The following is a 14,385-nucleotide window of genomic DNA, read 5'->3' as shown; positions in this document are numbered from 1 at the left end:
CGGGTACTGGTGATAGCTTAAGAGGGTTGTCTTTCACTTGCTCGACACAGATACCATGCTGGAACTTGCAGTCGTCTCTTCTGCTGTTCTGAGATCTGCTCTCTTTCTTCCTTGAAGAGAGTTCAAGAATGGACTATCTGCAAATTGTGGTGAAGCGTCAGTTTGCTTATGATCCTGTGATGTCCAGGGTGCAATGCTGAGCCTTGCTGTCCTTGAGAGAAGTGAAATCTGTGGCTGGGTACACAGAAAATAATTGTTAAAAGAGATGCTGGCTTTTTCTTTTCTCTCATGCTCTGGCTGGATACGCCCACCTGCAGTGATGACGCTACTGCTCCAATCTCAGCCTGACAGGCACTAATGGGGAGGGACCAGTGCAACTTCTCCGTAGCACTTGTGAAATTTTGACCCAGCCTAGTGGTGGCTCCTGGCTGTAGCATGTTGCTTGGATGCAAAGCGGAATTAAATGCAAGTGTGCTTGTTAATGAGGTGTGTACTGACAAGTGTGTGCAAAGCTCAGCTGATTCAAATCAGTCAAGTGCCTTCCATTGTGCTAGGTATGTTTTCACTCACCAGTGTAAGTATGCTTTCTAGAATATGTTTCTTTTATTTCTGCAAATAAGGGTGAGGTAGAACCTGGGTTCATGTTTGAAGAAGAAACAAAAGGAAAGATCTGATTCAAATAAACTCCCAGATTCTAGAGTTACATGGCAATTTCAGTTGTCTCAAGTCTCAATCTGTACTGTTCTTCAAAGCAGTATTAGGAATGACTGTAACATAGAGTAATAACTCACCCAGGACTCCATCCACCAGCATAATGCCAAATGCTACATTAGTGTGATGCCTTAAGGAAGGTCCTTTTGATTTTTTGATTTTTCTAATTTTTATAAGTTTTATAAGTAGTTACATAGAAAATGTAGGTTTTAGAAACAGCAACATTTATTCCCTTACCCTTAGCATAGTAACTACACACATATCCCAACCTTTTTACCCCATTCCATGCTCCCCATATCAATTACCCCTGAATTCCATTAAAATATTTAGACTTCTCTTCAAGATAGGCCTCTTCTGTATAAGAACATCTAATCCTAGCCTGAACTGCAGAGTACAGTCAAGAACTGGGTAACCATGTGCCCTTTGTGCTCTGACAAAGACCAAATGATGCTCCCTTAGGCATCAAGTGCAATATTGAGCTGACATGCAGAATAATTAAGCATCTGGGTGAATGTGGGGGGAGAAATGCTCTTCTCTTCATCTCTAACCTTTTACCTGATTCAAATGTTGACTGAAAAAGTTATTTCTCTTACATTTGCATGGGAATACATTTATTGATATGGCTCCACATATTTTTTATCTTGTTATTCATATCTTGGTGCATGAGACTACAGAGACTTGCTAATGTCCTTTCTGACATGTTTGTTACGTGTAAAATCAAGGTAACAGTTCAGGAGAGGATTTTTGCCTGGAAACACCTGGCAGGACAGGCCTTTTCACCAGTGCTCTGACAATTTGGGCACTTTGGTACGTCTTACTGCTTCATGGACATCAGGGGACATTGAAGCAAAAAGATGTAAACTCATAAGAGCTACTGATCTTTTCCAGCCTTACTCAGCCTAGAGCAGGTAGATCTACAGGTTGGTGTGACAGCTTGTCAGTGGGATGACACGGGTTTGTATCCTTTTCCCAAGCCTCACAAATACTCTGAAGTGAGACCACCTTTCAGTTGCCCAGTGTGTCTGTTCATCATATTCAAACAAGTAGTAGGGGCATGGAGAGGCTTGTACTGGAGACTTGTAAAACTGAAATGATGTTAACATAGAAGAGACATAGCTGGTGATGCTGCAGTGGCCTCTCTGAGATAAGGTGGTAACTGAACATGGTATGTGAAGAGTTTTATGTAGATCTTTGGGTCAGGCTAACCAAGTGACAAAAAACTGATTCTGTGATCTCTCAGTAGAGCATTCCTGCTGAGGAAAGACTGAAACATAAAAAATGCAGTTCTCATCTAGAAGTGAGGGCTGAAAAATTAGTGCAATCTCTGAATTCATTAGAAATTTCCTCCTCTTCTTGAGATGACTAGTGGAGTTGTTTGGGTTTTTTTATTTGCTTTGCTTTGCTTTTTTGAGGAGAACAATAGTTTAAAATGGATATATGTAGGAAAAAAAAAAAGTCCCATTAAAAGGCAAACAATCTCTTTCTGCTGTTGTGGTTTAACCCTCGACAGCAGCTAAGCCCCCATGAGGCACCTATTTACTCACTACCTCCCTGGTGGGATCAGGGAGATGACTGGAAATGTAAAAGTGAGAAAACTGGTGGGTTGAAATAAAGACAGTTTAAAAATAAAACAAAGCTGCATGTGCAAGCAGAGCAAAACAAGAAATTCATTCACTGCTTCCCATGGGCAGGCAGGAGTTCAGCCATCTCCAGGAAAGCAGGGTTCCTCACGTGTAACAGTGACTTGGGAAGACAAACGCCATAAAGCCAAACATCTCCCAGGGTGTCCTGCTCCCATGTGGGCTCATCCACAGGTCACAGTCCCTTTGACTCAAGTTCACACTGGAATTCCAGCCTGTCCAGCACAACAGCACAGAAACAGCAGCGATGTCCTGGCCACCTGCCAGCCCAGGTGCATCACCAATACCATTATCCAAATGTTCCCAGGATCAGCAGAGTAAGGTGATCGGCAGCACAGCTCTACAGCCAGCAGGGAAAGCAAAAAGCCATCACTCATAAGCACTAGCCTCAGGCAAACAAGCCCCATGGAAGCACAGGAGCCTGATGATTAATATCTGAACAGCAGTAGCAGCTATAACCTCGATCCAGCACATTTCAATCAAATTTGTCCTTAGCATGTAGTGGACACACCATTAAGAAGACCAATGTACTGTGAGAAAAAGGATAGAAATGTTCTTAGTCGCTCTGGTAGTTGTCCAGGAGACTGTGCTGAAACTCGGGCTGTAGAATGCTTAGATTGCTGTATCCTCTCTCCTGCAGAAGGATTTTGAGATGACTTTGAGAGTAAACCAAAGAAGGAGTAGGAACCAACCTTGTAACCACAAGGCTGGTTACAGAACCCTGTGGATTCTGGTATGCAAGTCTCTTTGATCCCTGATGGGAAACTGCAACTAAAGATGTGACATATTTTTCTTTTTGGCTGGAGACCTGACCAAATTGGAGAAAAGGTAAAGAAACCTAGTAAACAGAACTTAAAAAGAACATGTCCTGAATACCATGGACACCAGTGGGCTGTTGCTAACTGAGGTCACACCCATGTTGGTACCTCTGAAATTTTGACTTGCCCTGAATCTCATGAAGAGGGGAAAGGAAGATGAGTCTCCTCTGCGTAGTCCCTTTGTCTGTAATACACTTAGTAAGAGCCAAGCAGAGCTGTGGCTTTGTGGATGGTCCTACCCTACAGCGAGGGTGCTGGTGGAGAAGCTCTGTGCACGTAGGTTTGTGTGTGCAAGTGCTCAGGGCTTGCTGAGCTGCTGCAGAGATAAGATGTAGCTGAGTACAGCTTGCAGGCAGGCAGGCAGTTGACATGCACTGTGGAAACTCAGATACCAGGAGAGCTACAAATATCAGCTAAAGTCAGTGTGGTTTTCTGCTTGCTGGCCTTTGGGTAGTTAGGTTACCATAAAGAATTAACAGTAATTTTGTTGGCTTCCGAATTGTTTGTTCTTCTAGCTCTTATCTCTGAGTTCATTCACACTGTATGTCAGCTCTGCAGAATGCAGACTCTGTTGGAACCAAACAGCTGTATGTGACAACAGATGGATAGAATGGAGCTGGGTCTGTAAGAGTGAAAGGAGTAGTTCCATGGTGCTATGCCAGCAGAATCATTGTCTGTATCCCGCCAGTGTCCTGCAGAAACCTCCCCAGGCAGTGATTTACACCAGGTTATGGGCTGCACCAGGAGAGGCTGAGGGGCAGCAAGGTGGTGGTATTAAAACCTGCACATGAGAAGGAGTGAAGTGACATAGCGTTTCTTCTTATGTATAAAGCTAGAGAACTACTCCAAATCTTAGTGTGCTGAGACTGAGAAGCATGATCTTTTTATTACTGGTGTTTAGGTCCTGACGCCTGCAGTAGCTGGTTCAGATGTAAAATGAGGCTCACAAAGCTTGAGATGGGGTCAGGCACAGGTAGAAGCAGCAAATGAACAACAAAGATCTAGATCATGTTCCACCTTGGAATTCTTTGTTCTCTCCCCTCTCCTCCTCACTACATTTGTCAAGCAAACCTAACTCAGCCTTAGACAGGTATTCTTCTATGGGTCAGAGGCTTAGGCCCGGCTGTACGTCATCAAATGAAAGATTAAACTCAAGGGCTCCGTTGTGATAGGACCATAAGATGTGTTTCAAGAAATTAACATTAGAGACCTTGTTCTCTGTGGGATGCAGTTCTCTGGATTATGCAAAGAGTGTGACACAGATCTCAGGACTGTAATAATTTCTGTGCTTTATGTAGCAATAACTGCCAAAGCTCAATTATTCTCTCTCTCTGTGAGACACTTCAAAATTCTTATAGCAAAAGTGAGAGTTGCTCAACTTTACCTTCAGTCCTGTGTGACCATTCTGGGAAGGTTGATTTATTTTATTCTGTAAGAAATGCTACTTAAATACTAGGATACAAAGTATTTGAAATTGAATGACCTCAGTTTATACATTATGAATTAATTTCCAACTGCATATGTGTTAGACTTGGTCTTCTAAAAAAAGAGCGAAACTTGCATGAGCGATTACAGCCGTGCTTCTGCACAGTCACATATGGCTGCATTGTAGATGTTTGCTTCCTTCTCCTGAACAATTTGGTACCAGTGAGTTCTTGCTGCATGCCACATTGCTAAGACATACTGGGACTTCCTTTCATCTCTGCTAAGTGCTGAGACACTTCTGCAGATGGAAGCTGCTGTGCTTGGTACTAGTTTCTCATTGCCCTAGGAAACAAGACAATACTCTTAAGCAGGAGGAAGAAGCTGTTGTGGAAATGCACTTTTGGTTTCTAGGAGTGTAAAAACAGAATTCCCCCTCTTTATTTGGTAGAGAAACAAAATACCATAAGGCTTTATGTCTGTGATCTCACATGAGCATGACCAGAGATTGCCATGTTCCATATGTACCTGCTACCACAGAAGGTGTAGAGACGAAAAACAGCCTGCAGGAAGAAGAGGCCCAGGAGGCTCATAAGGCTGATGACACAGTGAAGAAAGCTTCCAATCTCTAAAGAGAAACAGTTGCTCATTAAGGTACATCTCAAAGATTGTATTTACCTTGTGCCTCCGTCAGGATTTCATCTTCTGGACAATGCTTTCTTTGTGCTTTTCTTCAGAGGACAATCTAAGGTAGCTGCCTTCACCACCTAAAGCCTCCACCTACCAACCAGTCTTTGGAAGCTGGAAGCTGCCTTTCAGTCTTATCACAACCTATGTGTTACCCAACAATTAGCAAGATGTAATGGCACCACTGGGTTACAATCCATAGATCTGGGTGATCATACCACAGACATCTTGGTGTGTCATGAACTTGTGAATAATCCTGCCTTTCCATTCAGCCCTGGAGGTGGGAGGGAAAACTGCTGCATCCATCTCCTTTCCTAGAATTTCACAAAGGGCTTTACAGTTCCGACAGCACTTCTGTTTATCCTGTCTCCTCCCAACAAATTTCTCACTGGAAACTTAGCTGCACAGTTCCTGCTGCAATCCTGCCAGTGCCACTGATGTTTGCTCAGTGCATAAACAGAGGGCTAAACAGGCTTTTGAACAGTAAATGCACAAAGGGAAGCTTATCTGAGGGACAACAGGCTATGGACTCACTCCAGCTCCCAGCTGGGTGGAACACCATGCAGGTTGTGTCAGTCACGTTGGTGTTACATGCTGTCAACCTTCTGAGAACAGTCACTGTCCCATTGTCATGGCTTTCTTCCTCAAGGGAGGAGTTGTTCCCTAGGAGCCACGAGACCTGAGCAGGCGGCTTCCCTGCCGCTGCCTCGCACACGGGCTTCCCGTGCTCATCACAGAAGAGGCTCAGCCTTGGGGGCACTGCAAAGCACCAGGAAGGGGAGACACATGGAGTTAGTCTGAATAGTTGGGCTGGGAAGTTCTTCTCCACCCAAAATGAAAGCAGTGAAAAGAGGAGAATAGGGTTGGAGGTGCCATCCCATGGCAACAATGTGGATCCAACTCACAAGAGAGAAAGATCCTGTCTTTTTTTTCCTTTTGGACAACTCTCCTATGTTCAGGTGAGCCTTACCACAGCCATTCTCCATATCCTCTGTTAGTATATGGGAAATTGCTTCACAGCTCTTGTTTCTAACTAGACAGTGGAAAAGGGAACAGTAGAAGGAAGCAGAGTTTTGGGAAATGAGGATAAGGGAGACCAGACCTACTCTCAGTGAAATGCATGGGTTTATCCCAACAAGAATGATAGAATTACAGAATGGCTTAGGTTGGAAGGGACCTTAAAGATCATCTCCTTTCAACCCCACTGCGATGGGCAGGGACATCTTCCACCAGACCAGGCTGATCAGAGCCCCATCCAGCCTGGCCGTGAACGCTTCCAAGCTGGGGCATCCACACCTTCTCTGGGCAGCCTATTGCAGTGCTTCCCCATCCTCTCAGTACGGGATTTCTTCCTAATGCCTAATTTAAAGCTTACTCTCCTTGAATTAAATAAAAGCTCCATTTCTTACTCCACGTTTCCCCAGTGCATGGGGAGAGCGGTTTTGTATGTCCAGGCCCAGACATGGTCCTTTGCTGAACTGTAAACAGGGAAGGAATCCCTTACCCAACACGGTCAGGTGGTATATCCTGTGGAAATTCCCTTCTGGTGTTACAACTTCACAGATGTAGTTTCCCTCCTGGGCTATCCCCACTTGCTGTATCCCAAGCACAGGACCCAGATCTGGTCTGAATTTCCAGTTCATGCTGTCACTGCAGTTTGTTCTGTCTGTCGTGTTCGTATCAGCCCTGTAGCCCAAGTTGCAGGGGCCTCCAGCCTTGGGATATATTTTCCATGTTAGCATATTTATATTTGATTTGAGAGGGCAGGCGAGCACTGAGCTGTCACCTACGGTCACTGACACTTCGTTGTTCCCTGAAGGAGAGAAGGAGGGAGAAGAACAGGTGAGAATGTACCAGGAGATGTCACAGCCTCCGAGTTGTGGTCTGTACCTCACAGGGAAATATCTGCACTGGTACAGGTGAACATGAGGCCCTGTCTGTGCCAGCCCAAGAACTTCATCTCTCTTCTTAAATGGGAAGAGTTTTCCAAATTCATGGCTGTGTTCACATACATTTGGCCTTGTTTTCAAACTCTCCCTAAAGCAGTGGATAAATGACATGACTGGGAAGCAGTGTCTGAATGAGCTGCAGAGCCCATTTCTGTGGGGAGATCTCCCAGTTTGCTTTTCCCTCAGCATCACTGAATACAGCAGGAAAATGAATGTCTGGAGACATTAATATTCTGTCATTCACCTTTCTTTTGTTCTGTACAAAAGCCACCTTCCAACTCAGGTCAAGCATGGGAGACAATTTCTGCCCTGCCACTCCAAAGCTTATATGAACAAATTTCCCTGATTATAGTGGTGACAGTTAAAATAATTGAGGAGTATGGCATTTCACTGGAAAGTACACATTCATGTTTCCTATTAGATGAAGAGATTCCCAAGAGACTCAAGATCACTCCTCTGTGACCTGCCTCACCTGTGCTAACAAAAATAAACAAAAAAAACAAACAGAAATTTGCAAAATTAAAGTAGAGTAGGGAGAAGGGGGAAGTATTACAGCTGCATTTGCAGATCCCATATTTTTGACATTAGCTCTGGTGAGTATTTAACTGAGTTTGGAGAGAAGAAAAAACCTTTGCATTGTCTTATTAAAACTTTCACCTGGACCTATTGTCGGAAAATCCCAGTATACTTCATTTGTCAGGACAAGTCACTGATCCCTAAGAGTAAAGCTTGACATGGTGCTCAGACTAATCATAAAACCTCCCATCAATCATGGTTTTTAATAAATTTGTTAATTATAATGAAAAATATTATACTCCATGAAAATCATTACCAGTTTCCATCGAATCATTGAAAAGCCCAAGTTTAGCATCTTAGTGGCTTACAACAGAAAAAATCAATTTGCAGCTAGAAGTGTTTTGATTTGCAGGTTATTGGTTTTCCATCAAAACGCCCCTTCAGCAATTTGTAAAGATCCCTTCCACCAGATTTTCCCTTCCCAAAGAAGACTGGAGTAAACATCCCTCTGATACAATGTCTTTTCCTCCTCTGCCCTCAACAGAGACTTAGTACCAAAGTAGAATCAGAAACACCTGTAGCGCCTCTGACCTCAGTGATGGTGAGAAGGACAATGGTGTAAGTGACCTTGCAGACAACTTGCAAAAAAGTAGCTCTTGCTTTTGTGTGTGATGGGGGTTTCTTGCACCATCCAGCTTGCTGTGAGCTCCCCAGCATGCCTTGCCAGTGATCCTGCAGCCAGAGTCTCTGCTCCTCCTCCCCTCCTGCGACACACTTTGAAATGGATGATGCGTCAACCTACACAGTTCGAGGAGGACTGTAGGTCTGAGTTTATTCAAAATGGCTCCCCCTATTTATAGAGGGGGAAAGGAAGGTTCTGGAACTGGGGGCAGAGACTTCACAAATAAGGGAAGGGAAGGAGGGTACAAGCCTTAAAAGGGAGAGCATGGGAGGAGTTCTACCCAAGTAGGGTAATGGGGGAAGGACATGACCAAATATGGGGATTCTGCACTGTGGCAGAATCCAACCAATGGGAAAACAGTAGTTAAACATGAGGCAAAGAACATTATAAAATTGAATAAAAACATGGGGGTACAACATGTTTGAACGGGCATTAACACAGGAAAGTAATTTTCTCAATCAAGCAGTCTTTGTTCAGGTAATGATATATCTAATTGGTTCATAGCACACTCTCTTCTTCAGAATCCTCAGTTAAGTTGTCTTGAAGTCTTTGCTTCCATTCCTTGAACTTTTCATCGTAGATACTTCCAACACTCCTGAGAGCCCCACAGCACAGCTACAAAGCTTCTTCCTAGCATGAAGCTTTCTCTGATGAGAATTGATGAAGAGAGCGGAAATGGTCTTAGTATTTGCATTTTGACCAATGGCCTTCTGTCTAATGGACAAAGCCTAAGAGGTGTGATTTTTCATATCTGATCTTGTCATTAACAAAAGTTTTGACACTAGACTGTCATCTCCCATTAGAGAGGTTTATTGGCACAAATCATGATATCTAGCAGCTCAAGTTAGGGGCCTCAAAAGAGGGACCAGGAATGACAAAAACCCTGGGCAGTTATAGTCGTACAATCTGAACTCCCCATCCCTCACTTGACAGTCTGGACCAACAGCAATATTTGGGTCTGGGGTCTTCCCACTCTTCACTAATTCAATGTTTCATTACCAAGTGGTAATGGCCATCTTCATATCCTGTCAGGTTGGTTTTGGTGGGGCTTTTGGCCAGTTTCATAGTCCATATTGTTACATGGTTCTTACAGTTCATATCACAGAATCATTTAAGTTGGAAAAGACCCCCAAGATCTTCAAGTCCAATTCTGCCTAGTCTCTGATGTTCAAAGTGATGGCTGGAAAATAATTTTCTTATTTTTTTAATAAGCCTTTTGGGTTTTCAGTCTTTGGATTACAGACTGGCCACAACACAGCAACTTACTGCATGACTGTGAAGAACAGAAAGGTTTTATATGGTCAATTTGGCATGGGGAGGCCTGATTTACGTTTTTTGGTTTTGGAAGCCCAAACTCTCAGTCTGACACCAGATCTGGAGCCAGACAGCATGGCAGTATCGTGGCAAGAGGACCACTGCTGTGCCCCAGGTAGCTGATCTAGGCTGATTCAGGTCCTGCTGGACCTGTCTGTTCTCCACCCAACTCCAGCACAGACCTGTGGAGCTGGTTTTAAGTGTCATTCACTGTTAGATTGCTTCCTCCTCAGCTCAGAAGGCTTCTGTGTTTTGAGACCCTGTTTCACTTGAAGTCATAGATCACCATGAACGATTGCATGACATCCTGTTTCCTTTATCTTGTTTCTTGCTTGCTACCTTACTTTTATTAGCCATTCTGCAAGAGCCCTGTAAAGGGTTCTACATGTCCATTATCCCCTAGCAGAGGGACTTACCCTCCCCCTTCTGCCCCTGTTATGGACATATCAAGTGCTGGTTTTAGCTATCTTTCTGCTATGTGGCTGCTCAGTTGTTATTAGTGGTTCAACCCCTGGAAGAGCAGAGTTTTGCAAAAAGTGGCTTCATGCTGCTGCTGCTGCTGCTGCTGCTGCTGCTGCTGCTGCTGCTGCTGTGTAGTCCCTCCCCAAGGGCTTCTGTCAGGGCCCAGGCTCTAACTGTGCTTTCCTCTCCATCTCCTGCTCAAAGCATGCAACAACACACACCTTGAAAAGTTTGGTTTGTTTTGTTTTTACTAGTTAAAAAACACAAAACATTTTACTTACTTTCAGAGATGCTGATTGGGTTTTTTTCTAGTATTGATGTGGCAAGTTTGGGTTAACTTTTAAGGAAAGTGTTTTAATTCCTGAACTAGGGAACTTCCTTTTGGGAGTGAAAAGGAAGGCATTTGAAGAAACTATTACTGGATTTATAAATTATCAAATAAACACTTTGCCTGCATCAGAAATGCTTTTGGTGCAGATCATTAAAGAATACTGTAGTCTGAGCAAATGTGTATATCTGCAAGGGACAGAATGAGACCCTCCAGCCCTTACAGTGTAAAACTCAGAACTGTGGCTACATGAGCCATCAGTGCCCCTGAATTGTGGTTGCATTGCAGTTTTTGGATGCTATGCCCACAAAAACTTCAGCATGCTAAATAGGGTAACCTCAAACAGATGAGGCAATAAGATTACATTTCTAGATGATTATTATAAACAAAACAAAGGTTTGTTGTGGGATCTCAGTCATGCAACACTAGGTTACTGCATAAGCTGGTATTTTGCTTGGAAATTTCTATTATTTGAGCCTTTTGTTTTTTCATGCCATTGCACTGTTTTGGAACAGACATGGATTGTATGAAGACAGGAGCTCTGCTGATAAACCTGGTTAAGAACGTGGAGTACAGAAATGCCCTCACATAGCTTTGTTTGATGTTCTGAATGTCTGCAATAAAATCACTGCATGATGTGAGGCACAGCAAGACTGGAAAGGAAACACATGGCACTGTCTTCCTTCTTTACCAATTCCTTTATTTCAAGATTTACCTGCTGCTACCCTAGTAATGGTCATAGCCATAGCAACCAGAACTAAGGAAGCAAAAGTTTGTCTCAAGTCAATTCTTGATGCAGTGGTTATATGGTCCCCATCCCATATGCACCAATTATAGGGAGCTTTTCCACTTGATAGTGTCCTCACCAGTCAGTGTTATTGGCACTACTTTCATTTTTTCAGCCTAGATTCAAGGAGTTTCTAATAGCTTTAGCACACTTAAGACACAGAAATTTCTTCTCTTCTGCGCACTCACAGCACTGCATCCTGTGCTAATGACCAAGGCCAACTCTGAAAAAATGGATGTAGTAGTTCTGGTTTTGGCTCTTTGCCTGAAAGCCTGAAGTGCAAAAACAAATGCTGCAGCACAGGTCAGACCACATGCAAATAGAAAAAGTCAATAAAATTTAAGATGAATACTGAAAAGAGAATTTCAGCTCTATAAAACCAGTAGAAACTACTCTTCAGCTCGGATCAGCAATATTGGCTGCAACATGAACAATAATCCCTCTGTCTTCCATTACTTTACCCCAGAACCTTTAAAAACCTTTCTCACTAATAAGTATAATGAGTATTTTAAATTTTTTAACTACTTTTAATGTCTCAGAATATCCAGTCCTTGAAGGGTTTGTAGCCTTGAATTCCTTACTGGGGATAGAGACACGTCTCTTCCCCTCCCCCCCCCCCAATAGAATAGTTTACATAGAGGAAAATGCAGAGTTTCTTAGTATTTTATACAAATAATTTAGCATTTAAACCTGCATATCCTAGTAACTGTAGTTCCTAAACCACCTTCCAAGTGAAAAGAACATAAGATGTATTTAAGGGCAAGCACAGATTTAGACACAATCAGCAGTGCTCTTACTGTCACAGAAAAAAGTAGGCAGGTTGGTGTGTGTGCTCTGTCCTTTTCAGCATGCTTCCTTGTCTGAGTTTCTCTTTCTGGAAATGAAACTCAAGAGCCCAGCTGGTTTGGGTTCACAGGAACCAAACTGCCCGTCCCAAATGCACAACAAGAGGCCCTCACTGCTCTCACAGAATTCCATCTCCAGCTGGTCTCACATACATCCTTCTCTGGGAAGTATCTGAAATGAATAACAGTTTGACCTGTCTCACGATGCTGGGATCAGACCAGACAAGATCAGACCAGACAAGACAGCTAGTGTTACCACTTCCTTCCAGCTCCACGCTCTTGGCCATTGTTTGGGATTTAGGTCAGTGTCAATGGTTATAGATCCCTCTTTCAAACTCCAGAGGAATGATTGTCAGAGTTTTTAATGTGGACTAAATTTGTAGTAATTCTCTAACATTTGAACTACATAACCAACAATTGAAAAGAGACATCTGCTGTCACAGACATGAGGCATAGGCAATGTCAGACAGAACGCCTAATGTTAGGCAATAACATGCACAATAGGAAATAGTCTTTCAGGGGAGATACAAAGTAGACTTAAATGTTGCTAATTTACCAGCTCTGTCCACAGTAACCTGCCATCTTCCATCTTCATAGTCTGTCCTTAGAAAACCTGGACTGCAATTTAGTACAGGAAAAAAAACAAACCACCTTCCACGGAAATACACAGTTCTGGATTTCAGGTTTTAGATGTGAGTTTACTGGATGCTCTTGTTTATCCCACCCTTTGCTATAATTACAAGTATTCAGAAGGTCCTATACCATCTTAGTTTGTTCCTGACACCTATGTAGTCACATTAAAAGGAAGACTTAACAGTGGCTGGGACACTGGCCTGTGAACTGGGCACCTCTGTTCACATCATCACACCTGCAGAGGTACTGTTAAATGGCCCGACTGGTTTCTCTGCTGCCTTCCCTCCTGTCTCTGGCTGGCTGTTCTGGGTGTGATGTGCTAGAGAACATGTGCCTGGTGAGGGTAACTACTGCAAGGTGATTTGAAGTAGGCAAGTCTGCTGCCTGCAGCAGTGAGCTGTGTGGGACTCTGAGGCAAAAGTAGCACTTCCTCTGTTTTGCGTGTCACAGTTTGGCATAGAAATGTGGAAATCTGCCTACTGGAATGGTTATGAACATACCTCTGGACAGTGTGGTTTTGCTGTTACCTGATTCACCACAGATTTCAGTTAAAATTAGGTTGCTGCATTACCATCAAAAGGCCCCTCAAAAAAACAATTAGCAGTGTTCTTGACATAATTCTTGAAAGGTTTTGCTTTTTTTCTCTACATTTACCTATGGTTATTCACACCCCTGGGATGACAGGAGGGAGGCCTGCTCTGTAGATTCCAAACTGGTTGGAACAAAATAAAGGGCATTTGTAGATTTATTTGGGAGCACTCTTCTAAGCATGCATGTAGCAGCCAGTGATTGTGGTCTGTCCTGACCTATGCACATTTGAGCTCTGTCTTGCTGTGAAACAAAGCAGATTTTAAGAGGACTTGATTTACAGGTAGGAGAATACAGGAGGTTTTTTTCCCTACGTTTATACAGTGAACCTCTCACCATTAACAGCTTTCACTGATCATAAATTTGAGAAGCAGCATTTCTGTAGAAGTTTGTCTTACTACAAAATATTTGAAGCTATCTCTGAGACACATGTATGTTGCTGGCTGGCCTTTTCTTAAGGGATGGAAGTTCCCTCCCTACAGCTTTGTAACTGAGCTCAATACAAAGAAAGTAGGATGTAGCCTCTGTTATCTTCTAACAGTCCTTCCTGGACTTAAATCTATTCATTGTAAAAATTAAACTATTCAGAATTATAGCACTTAAAACAGAAGGCTATGATTGCAGAAGAAAAAGGGATCTCTGTCTCAAAGAAAATGCAACATTCCCCAGGACCCCCAGGCTTGCATGGCTGTGACATCAGGATATTTTTATATATTACTTTAATAAAGATACTGATAGAAGTTTACTTTCATTTGATGGTGCTAAAATTGTGGTACTTCTTTGAAGCTGAAATGTGTCAAGGACATACATTTATTTCTGTAGGTTTTGTAGCCCTATGAACTGTAGTCATGGAGAAATATAATGTAAAAAGCTCTGTAGTTTTTTTAAATATGAAAACAGCACTCTGATACATATCAATTAAGCAGTAAAACTTCACAGGTTTTTTACTATAATGTGAACACAGGTGGCAACAGTTTTGTGGTTAGTTTGGGTTTGTTTATTT

General features: G+C 42.9%; 1 protein-coding gene across 2 annotated transcripts; it reads right to left on the bottom strand.

Moving 5' to 3' along the window:
- Positions 1-4,589: 4,589 nt before the first annotated feature.
- Positions 4,590-8,615, bottom strand: LOC116783016 (cell surface glycoprotein CD200 receptor 1-B-like). Of its 2 annotated transcripts, XM_032680218.1 has the most exons (5): positions 8,319-8,615; positions 6,783-7,091; positions 5,786-6,037; positions 5,120-5,219; positions 4,590-4,936 (listed from the first exon to the last, which is right to left on the bottom strand). In XM_032680218.1, the coding sequence occupies exons 1-5, from the start codon at positions 8,458-8,460 to the stop codon at positions 4,921-4,923; spliced, it is 819 nt and encodes a 272-aa protein (XP_032536109.1). In that variant the 5' UTR covers positions 8,461-8,615; the 3' UTR covers positions 4,590-4,920. The 2 variants fall into 2 exon arrangements, with proteins under 2 accessions (XP_032536109.1, XP_032536108.1); XM_032680217.1 differs by having other exon boundaries at positions 4,590-5,219.
- Between the last annotated feature and the right edge of the window lie 5,770 nt (positions 8,616-14,385).

The sequence above is a fragment of the Chiroxiphia lanceolata genome, chromosome 2 (assembly GCF_009829145.1).
Source record: "Chiroxiphia lanceolata isolate bChiLan1 chromosome 2, bChiLan1.pri, whole genome shotgun sequence".
Lineage (NCBI taxonomy): Eukaryota > Metazoa > Chordata > Aves > Passeriformes > Pipridae > Chiroxiphia > Chiroxiphia lanceolata.
The sequence above is the reverse complement of the archived record's forward strand: the minus strand, read 5'-3'. Positions and strand labels throughout refer to the sequence as shown.